This window comes from Salmo trutta, chromosome 12 (assembly GCF_901001165.1).
Source record: "Salmo trutta chromosome 12, fSalTru1.1, whole genome shotgun sequence".
Classification (NCBI taxonomy): domain Eukaryota; kingdom Metazoa; phylum Chordata; class Actinopteri; order Salmoniformes; family Salmonidae; genus Salmo; species Salmo trutta.
This window is the reverse complement of record NC_042968.1, coordinates 44,394,238-44,403,820: the sequence shown is the minus strand read 5'-3', so window position 1 is coordinate 44,403,820 and position 9,583 is coordinate 44,394,238. Positions and strand designations below refer to the sequence as shown.

At 44.9% G+C, this 9,583-nt stretch overlaps 1 protein-coding gene across 1 annotated transcript; it reads left to right on the top strand.

The window, feature by feature from the left end:
* Positions 1 to 873: 873 nt before the first annotated feature.
* On the top strand, positions 874 to 7,505 carry LOC115203617 (photoreceptor-specific nuclear receptor-like). The gene is given in 9 exon segments (XM_029768450.1): positions 874 to 1,517; positions 2,218 to 2,368; positions 4,045 to 4,148; positions 4,335 to 4,610; positions 4,827 to 5,005; positions 5,311 to 5,420; positions 5,422 to 5,555; positions 5,816 to 5,921; positions 6,959 to 7,505. Coding segments are annotated over 9 exon segments (1,284 nt in total). The 5' UTR covers positions 874 to 1,426; the 3' UTR covers positions 7,092 to 7,505.
* Positions 7,506 to 9,583: the final 2,078 nt, after the last annotated feature.

The following is a 9,583-nucleotide window of genomic DNA, read 5'->3' as shown; positions in this document are numbered from 1 at the left end:
CGCCGTAGGCAGACCTGGCTCTCAGGAGAAGAGAGGCTATGTGCACACTGCCCACAAAATGAGGTGGAAACTGAGCTGAACTTCCTAACCTCCTGCCAAACGTATGACCATATTAGAGAGACACATATTTCCCTCAGATTACACAGACTCACAAAGAATTTGAAAACAAATCAAATGTTGATAAAGTCCAATATCTATTGGGTGAAATACCACAATACCACAAGAAAAGGGCAACCAGTGAAGAACAAACACCATTGTAAATACAACCTATATTTATATTTATTTATTTTCCCTTTTGTACTCTATTTGCACATCATTACAACACTGTATATATAAATAATATGACATTTGAAATATCTGTATTCTTCTGGAACATTTCAGAGTGTAATATTTACTGTTCATTTTTTATAGTTTATTTCACTTTTGTTTATAATCTATTTCACTTGATTTGACAATGTAAACATATTTTTCTCATGACAATAAAGGCCTTTGAATTGAATTGAGAGAAAGAGAGAAAGAGAGAAAGAGAGAGAGAGAAAGAGAGAGAGAGAGAAAGAGAGAGAAAGAGAGAGACCCTCTGTGACTTTCTGTATACTTCTCTTCTAATATTTCCATCAATATTTCTTCTTACCCACATGATAAAGACCCCCCCCCCCCCCCCCGGCCACCTTGTTCCACATTGTTCTAAGTCCTGGAAATGTGACGGATTGATCAGACCAGTGGATGAACATAACAGTAAAGATTAAGAGGATGAGTAATAAGCAGCATGTGCTTACACAGCGCTGTGGACTAATCCTGCCCCCACCACCGGTCCCCATCGTCTCCCCTTTAGAGGAGCAGCCACCAGTCAGGACCCACAGACACACACACAGCTCCCGGACAAGAGGGGAGGACAGGACAGAGCAACCCACAGTGTTAACTAACTTCCATTGTCCAGCAGATCCACACCACTGTTACAGAGACCAAGAGACTATCCAGGACCTGAGAGAGAGAGACTGAGAGATCATCGTATCTCCATCACCAAGGGACAGAGGAAGGAGAGACAACCGGACAGGACATCCAGTGACTGCGTGACCGTAGGAGAGTTGATCTGGACTAAAGAGGAACTGAACTGACCAGCCGTCTGCCAGTCTGACTGCGGACACGAGGAGCCTGCCAGTTACAGCTACCCATCCATCAGCACATTTCTGCACTCCAATAGATTGGCAGTGACACTCATCGCTGATTGCCAAGGTGCCAGACATCAGGGGAGGCCATTGGTGACCTCCTCACTGCAAAAGGAAGAACCGTCACACAGCAGCTAGGCTAGTCATTGCATTGGGATACAATGTCAGAACTTTTAAAGCCGTTTACAGTAACCCTCTGATAGAGGTGGGGGGGGAAAGTGACCAGTCCACAAGACATCGTTAGGACATATTGAGAAACCATGATGGAGGAACACCTGTCTAACATCCATCCTTCCTCCTCTCCAAGTGAATCTTCAGGGAGCAGTGGCACCGACTGTGACAGCAGAGGAGGTAAATGTTTGGCTGATATGGATTTTTCTTAAAAACATCATTTCTAAAAACTGGTGCTCGGGCCAAAATCTCAGAGAATAAAGGAAGTGAAACCCAGCGCGTGGTAAATGCTGCTCCAGAGTTTCTTTACTCTTGCAACACAATCAGTGAAGTTCAGACCTCAGAAAGCACGTTGTATATTATTGATTGTATTCCGTAATGAAGCATTTGGGATTAGCATTTACCATGTGTGGGCGGTTTGCTTCTTTACTAGCAGAACAGGTACAGCCCTCAGTACAGCCCTCAGTACAGCCCTCTCTCCCATTAGAAACAGCAGGTTGCTGTCCAGCCTGATGGAGTTGTTACTGATAACAGTGCTTAGTTTGTGGCTCCACATTTCAAACATTTTAAACATGTCAAATGTTGTTTTTCTATCAGATCTGACATTTCAAATTGTATTTATTGAAATGTATTTTATTTAATTGATCCAAATACTAATTTTCAATTAGTAGAACATATATTTTGGGGGAATAATAACCAGATCTTAGAAAAAAATATATTATTTATATTGGAGAGAAAAAAGTAATGCTGCTTAATTTGAATTTTAAATAATTTGATAGTTGGATCTTTAATGCAACACTACCCAGCATACAGCAGCCAGCAAGCATTCCTCTAACAGTCTCTAACTACCCCACCTCTCTCTCTCTCTGTTGTCCCCCAGCAAAGAGTCCATCCCCGGGTAAAGCCCTGAGTCCAGCACTGCTCTGTAAGGTCTGTGGGGACACCAGCAGTGGAAAACACTACGGCATCTACGCCTGTAACGGCTGCAGTGGATTCTTCAAACGCAGCGTCCGACGGAGACTCATATACAGGTGAGTTGGAGTGGTAACAGACTCTCTAGCCCAGTGTATAGTCAGCGTCCCACAGAGACTCATATACAGGTGAGTTGGAGTGGTAACAGACACTCTAGCCCAGTGTATAGTCAGCGTCCCACGGAGACTCATATACAGGTGAGTTGGAGTGGTAACAGACACTCTAGCCCAGTGTATAGTCAGCGTCCCACGGAGACTCATATACAGGTGAGTTGGAGTGGTAACAGACACTCTAGCCCAGTGTATAGTCAGCGTCCCACGGAGACTCATATACAGGTGAGTTGGAGTGGTAACAGACACTCTAGCCCAGTGTATAGTCAGCGTCCCACGGAGACTCATATACAGGTGAGTTGGAGTGGTAACAGACACTCTAGCCCAGTGTATAGTCAGCGTCCCACGGAGACTCATATACAGGTGAGTTGGAGTGGTAACAGACACTCTAGCCCAGTGTATAGTCAGCGTCCCACGGAGACTCATATACAGGTGAGTTGGAGTGGTAACAGACACTCTAGCCCAGTGTATAGTCAGCGTCCCACGGAGACTCATATACAGGTGAGTTGGAGTGGTAACAGACACTCTAGCCCAGTGTATAGTCAGCGTCCCACGGAGACTCATATACAGGTGAGTTGGAGTGGTAACAGACACTCTAGCCCAGTGTATAGTCAGCGTCCCACGGAGACTCATATACAGGTGAGTTGGAGTGGTAACAGACACTCTAGCCCAGTGTATAGTCAGCGTCCCACGGAGACTCATATACAGGTGAGTTGGAGTGGTAACAGACACTCTAGCCCAGTGTATAGTCAGCGTCCCACGGAGACTCATATACAGGTGAGTTGGAGTGGTAACAGACACTCTAGCCCAGTGTATAGTCAGCGTCCCACGGAGACTCATATACAGGTGAGTTGGAGTGGTAACAGACACTCTAGCCCAGTGTATAGTCAGCGTCCCACGGAGACTCATATACAGGTGAGTTGGAGTGGTAACAGACACTCTAGCCCAGTGTATAGTCAGCGTCCCACGGAGACTCATATACAGGTGAGTTGGAGTGGTAACAGACACTCTAGCCCAGTGTATAGTCAGCGTCCCACGGAGACTCATATACAGGTGAGTTGGAGTGGTAACAGACACTCTAGCCCAGTGTATAGTCAGCGTCCCACGGAGACTCATATACAGGTGAGTTGGAGTGGTAACAGACACTCTAGCCCAGTGTATAGTCAGCGTCCCACGGAGACTCATATACAGGTGAGTTGGAGTGGTAACAGACACTCTAGCCCAGTGTATAGTCAGCGTCCCACGGAGACTCATATACAGGTGAGTTGGAGTGGTAACAGACACTCTAGCCCAGTGTATAGTCAGCGTCCCACGGAGACTCATATACAGGTGAGTTGGAGTGGTAACAGACACTCTAGCCCAGTGTATAGTCAGCGTCCCACGGAGACTCATATACAGGTGAGTTGGAGTGGTAACAGACACTCTAGCCCAGTGTATAGTCAACCTACCCACTGATAGATCGGCTAACTGTGTTATCACAACTTCACTTTTTTTTCTTTTTTTAACTATTTGTGAGTTTAATACATTTAAGTTTGAACCTGACTTCTTAGTTGATGTTTTAATCTCTAGAATAGTTTATTATTTCACATACTGTAACATATGTTTTCCTCTGTTCATCCCAACAGGTGTCAGGCTGGTACGGGCATGTGCCCAGTGGATAAGGCCCATCGTAACCAGTGCCAAGCCTGTCGGCTGAAGAAGTGCCTACAGGCAGGCATGAACAAAGATGGTGAGTCAGTCAAATGTATTTATTTGAAGTCAAAGATAATAATCCGTTTTTTCAGTATGAATAGATGTGAAAGTTTGTATAATTGAAGTTAGAGTTGGGAGTTGTTTGTTGAGGTAGTCTGTCTCCTTGGACAGTGAAGTGTAAAGGTGTAGCAGGAGTCTGAGCTGTGTCTGACCTCTCCCCCAGCTGTCCAGAACGAGCGCCAGCCCCGCAGCACGTCTCAGGTGCGTCTGGACTCCATCGACGTGGACACAGACAAGGAGCATCTGTCCACCACACGGGATCCCACTTCCTCTTCCTCTTCCTGCTCAGTGATCACCCGGCCTCACATCACCTCCACCTCAATCAGCTCGTCCTCTGCCCCACCGCAGCGCTGTGGACCCCCCAGCCCACAGAACAACCACCGCTTCATGGTCAGTCTCATGACCGCTGAGACCTGCGCTAAACTGGAGCCTGAGGATGGTGAGGAGGGCTTTATTATGGCTGTTCGCTGGTTTTCCTCTGTTTCTCTCTTTCTTTCTCTCTCTCTTCTCTTCTCTGTTATTTCTCTCTCTCTTTCTTTATTTCTCTCTCTCTACTTCTTAATCTTTCTTTCTCAAGTATTTACCATTTCTCTCACAGTTTACATAATCTCCAGGTTTTATCTATTGTATTTAAATAATTCCACTTCTTTCCCAGTTGATGAGAACATTGATGTGACCAGTAACGAGCCAGAGAGGGAGTCCTCAGACTACCACATGTCCCTGTACCCTTCCAGTACAGAGAATGTGTACGAGACGTCGGCCCGCCTTCTCTTTATGTCTGTTAAATGGGCCAAGAACCTGCCAGTGTTCTCCAATCTCCCCTTCAGAGACCAGGTAAGACGAGATACTATGATAGGGTTTACTTACAGTATAAACTGCTTATTTTAAACATATCACTACATTGTTTGGTAACTAATAGTTAGTCAATGAATGAACGCTTTCATATAGATCAAACGGGTAAACAAGCAGTTTTTTTTTTTACGGTGCAAAGAATAGTTTGATACAACTTTCATCTGTTTAAAGACCCTTGAGCTGCTTCTAAAACATGTTTCTGCATAGTTTGTGATGTTATGACCGGTCACCCTTGACCTCTAACGTTGTGTGACCCCCACTGATCTGACTTCCTTGTTACCCTCCAGGTAATCCTGCTGGAGGAAGCATGGTCTGAACTCTTCCTGCTGTGTGCCATCCAGTGGTCTCTCCCCCTGGACAGCTGTCCTCTGCTGTCCCTCCCCGACCTGTCCCCCCCCCACCATGCAGAGTAAGACATCCTACACCAGCGTGGACCTGCGTCTGCTCCAGGAGGTCTTCAGTAGGTTCAAAGCCCTGGCCGTAGACCCCACTGAGTTTGCCTGCCTCAAGGCCATCGTCCTCTTCAAACCAGGTGGGTGTCTGGGGGTCAGGGGGATGTTGGTTTGGGATTTTTGTTGCTATGGTGTCATTTCTTTGCCAGATATAATCTGTGGTGATGTTTTTGTGACCAGAGCTGAATGTAATGCGACACATCTTTCTGTTTGATCTGGATTAGGGCTTTCTGTTTCTGGGGGTGTAAATTCTACTTCCCCAGATTCTGTCTGGCCATGTAGATAAGACATGAGACTAGCCTGTTTGAACGATCAGTCATTCTTCTCTTTGTTGTCACAGAGACCCGAGGTCTGAAGGACCCAGAGCAGGTAGAGAACCTACAGGATCAGTCCCAGGTGATGTTGGGACAACACATCAGATCACATTACTCCAGTCAGCCTGCCAGGTAGGACTACTACGACCTCCCTACACAACCTCCCTGACCTCCCTACACAGCCTCCATGACCTTCCTGCACAACCTTCCTGACCTCCCTACACAACCTCCCTGACCTCCCTGCACAACCTCCCTGACCTCCCTACACAACCTCCCTGACCTCCCTACACAACCTCTCTGACCTCCCTACACAGCCTCCCTGACCTCCCTACACAACCTCCCTGACCTCCCTACACAACCTCCCTGACCTCCCTACACAACCTCCCTTACCTCCCTGCACAACCTCCCTGACCTCCCTACACAACCTCCCTGACCTCCCTGCACAACCTCACTGCCCTCCCTACACAACCTCCCTGAACAATCTCCCTACACAACCTCTCTGACCTCCCTACACAACCTCCCTGACCTCCCTACACAACCTCCCTGCACTCAGACTCTTCCTTTATGGCCTTTAATCCACATGGATCTGGATTCCACTGTATGTATATCTAGCTACTAACCTGAAGAATGAGAGGATGTTAAAATGGATCCACTGTATGTATATCTAGCTACTAACCTGAAGAATGAGAGGATGTTAAAATGGATCCACTGTATGTATATCTAGCTACTAACCTGAAGAATGAGAGGATGTTAAAATGGATCCACTGTATGTATAGCTAGCTACTAACCTGAAGAATGAGAGGATGTTAAAATGGATCCACTGTCTGTATAGCTAGCTACTAACCTGAAGAATGAGAGGATGTTAAAATGGATCCACTGTATGTATAGCTAGCTACTAACCTGAAGAATGAGAGGATGTTAAAATGGATCCACTGTATGTATAGCTAGCTACTAACCTGAAGAATGAGAGGATGTTAAAATGGCCGGTGAAATCAAATTTCACTCTTATGGATCTGTAAATGACTTGATCTTGATATTATTTTGATAGCTGCTAACAGAATTGGAATCAGTTTCATTTTCTGTTTTTAGACACTTCAGCACTTTGATGGAATCTCGTTGCTGTAAATTCAAAGTGTATAACTCCCCACCCTCTCTGTCTCTCTGTGTAGATTTGGGAAGCTCCTCCTGCTGTTGCCCTCTCTGCGTTTCGTCAGCTCTGAGAGGATCGAGCTCCTCTTCTTCCACAGGACCATCGGCAACACCCCCATGGAGAAACTTCTGTGTGACATGTTCAAGAACTAATACACACAAAAACAAAATGGACGCTCAGTAACACTGCACCAAGACACACTGCAAGTGAACATGCTGAAAGCTAACAAACTGATGTGTGTAACAGGACGTTGTAAATATCTTATTGCTGTGTGTAAGAAAACCATGTAAATTTGTCATTGCTGTAAGAGAGTGTTGAAAACAGGCCTGCTTTTGAGCTTGATAATGTGTTATAATGGGCTTTGTTGTGTGTTGGACACCAGACTCAAAATGTCCTTTACTGTGGACAGAATGTTTGTGTCTCATATCTTCAGTTACATTTCTGTCTAGCCGTCCATGGTCTATATTTTTCACGATGTAATGTAATATATTTATATAAAATCTGTTTCGTGTTAGATACTGTACATTTCTGCTATCATAAACATGTGTGCTGTATTTATGATTTCATGCCTTGATCAATTTAAACTTGTATTTTTTCTTCTATCTGTTAACTGAAGGGGATGAGTAGAAACCAGGTTTACACCAAGCTATCATACACCAGCTCAGAGGAAGAGAAAACAAGCTTCCCATCAGAGTATAGATGCAGTGGCAACTTCAACAGTGAGCAAAGACAAAGTATAAATCAAATGAACAGCGCCACCTTCTGTCCACTACTAACAACAACACCAGATACTCTTTCCTACCACTAGAGGTCCTCCCAGTCTGGCTGTCAACACTACTTGGACAATAGACTGGACTTCATCAGTATCCACATGTCATGGCAACCACTGTATGACAGCAGGGTGTATATGTCCCAGCCATTTCTCAGACTACAGTTCACCACTGTATGACAGCAGGGTGTATATGTCCCAGCCATTTCTCAGACTACAGTTCACCACTGTATGACAGCAGGGTGTATATGTCCCAGCCATTTCTCAGACTACAGTTCACCACTGTATGACAGCAGGGTGTATATGTCCCAGCCATTTCTCAGACTACAGTTCACCACTGTATGACAGCAGGGTGTATATGTCCCAGCCATTTCTCAGACTACAGTTCACCACTGTATATTCAGTCTCTTCCGGAGGACTTGTAGGTCTTAGAATAAATGGGTTCCAACAGGTAAAGTACATTATCTTGTATTAGTTCTCTAATCACAACAACACAGTCAAGTAGGAATCCCATCAACACCCTTCTCTTTCCCTCTGGACACACACACAGGTGCCTTCTGGGAATAATGAAGTGCTTCACAATAAAAGTCTTAAACATGTTACAGTCAGTAATATTGACATAGTTTCAGAAGAAACGTATAATACTAACCTAGGCTACAACAGTATGGGTTTATACAGCACAGGAGGTTGGTGGCACCTTAATCAGGGAGGACAGGCTCGTGGTAATGACTGGAGAGTAATCAGTGGAATGCTATCAAATACATCAAACACATGGTTTCCATGGTTTCTATGTGTTCCGATCCATTCGCTCCGTTCCAGCCATTATTATGGGCCGTCCTCCCCTCAGCAGCCTCCACTGGTATACAGTATGCCCCAGCCATTTCTCAGAGGATTACAGGCCTTGGTTATACCATAGATTCATTCATGATTGTGTCCCAAGTGGAACCTATTCCCTTTATAGTGCACTACTTTTTGACCAGTGCCCTTTGGGAATGGGGTGCCATTATGGGACACAGATATAGCTCTTATCATATGTGGGCTGTGGAGTAGGGACATGGTACAGAAAATAAATAACAGAATAAATAACAGGATATAAAAAGTCTCCATTTTGGAAACAATTTAAACCTCAGAATGACAAGAAGGTTTCATACTCTGTCTGCTTTATTCCTCCAATGACTGAAGGGACATTGGGAGGCCAGTTAGACAGCCGCAGGGAACATACAGTAATAATAATAATTAGTGAGTTGGGAGAGAGAGGAAGAGAGAGAGAGAGAGAGAGAGAGAGAGAGAGAGAGAGAGAGAGAGAAATACGTGAGTTGGGAGAGAGAGAGAGAGAGAGAGAGAGAGAGAGAGAGAGAGAGAGAAATACGTGAGTTGAGAGAGAGAGAGAGAGAGAGAGTAATAAGTGAGTTGGGAGAGAGAGAGAGAGAGAGAGAGTAATAAGTGAGTTGGGAGAGAGAGAGAGAGAGAGAGAGAGAAAGAGAGAGAGAGAGAAATACATGAGTTGGGAGAGAGAGAGAGAGAGAGAGAGAGAGAAATACATGAGTTGGGAGAGAGAGAGAGAGAGAGAGAGACATAAAAATGTTAAACGGGGCCGAGACTCAGGTGGAATCATCATTTGGCATAAGCAGGACTTAGCACTGAATGAAATGAAAAAAGGTACCAGTCACATTTGGCTAAAACTTAACAAAGGTACAATCTACTGTGACAATGATGTATACATATGTGCAGCTTATGCTCCTCCTTCAGATTCACAATATTATGATGATCAGTTTTTCGACAATCTCCACACAGAAATCATTACATTTCAGGCAGAGGGTAAAGTGCTTATTTGTGGAGATTTCAATGCAAGAACAGGTTCTGAGCCTGACTACA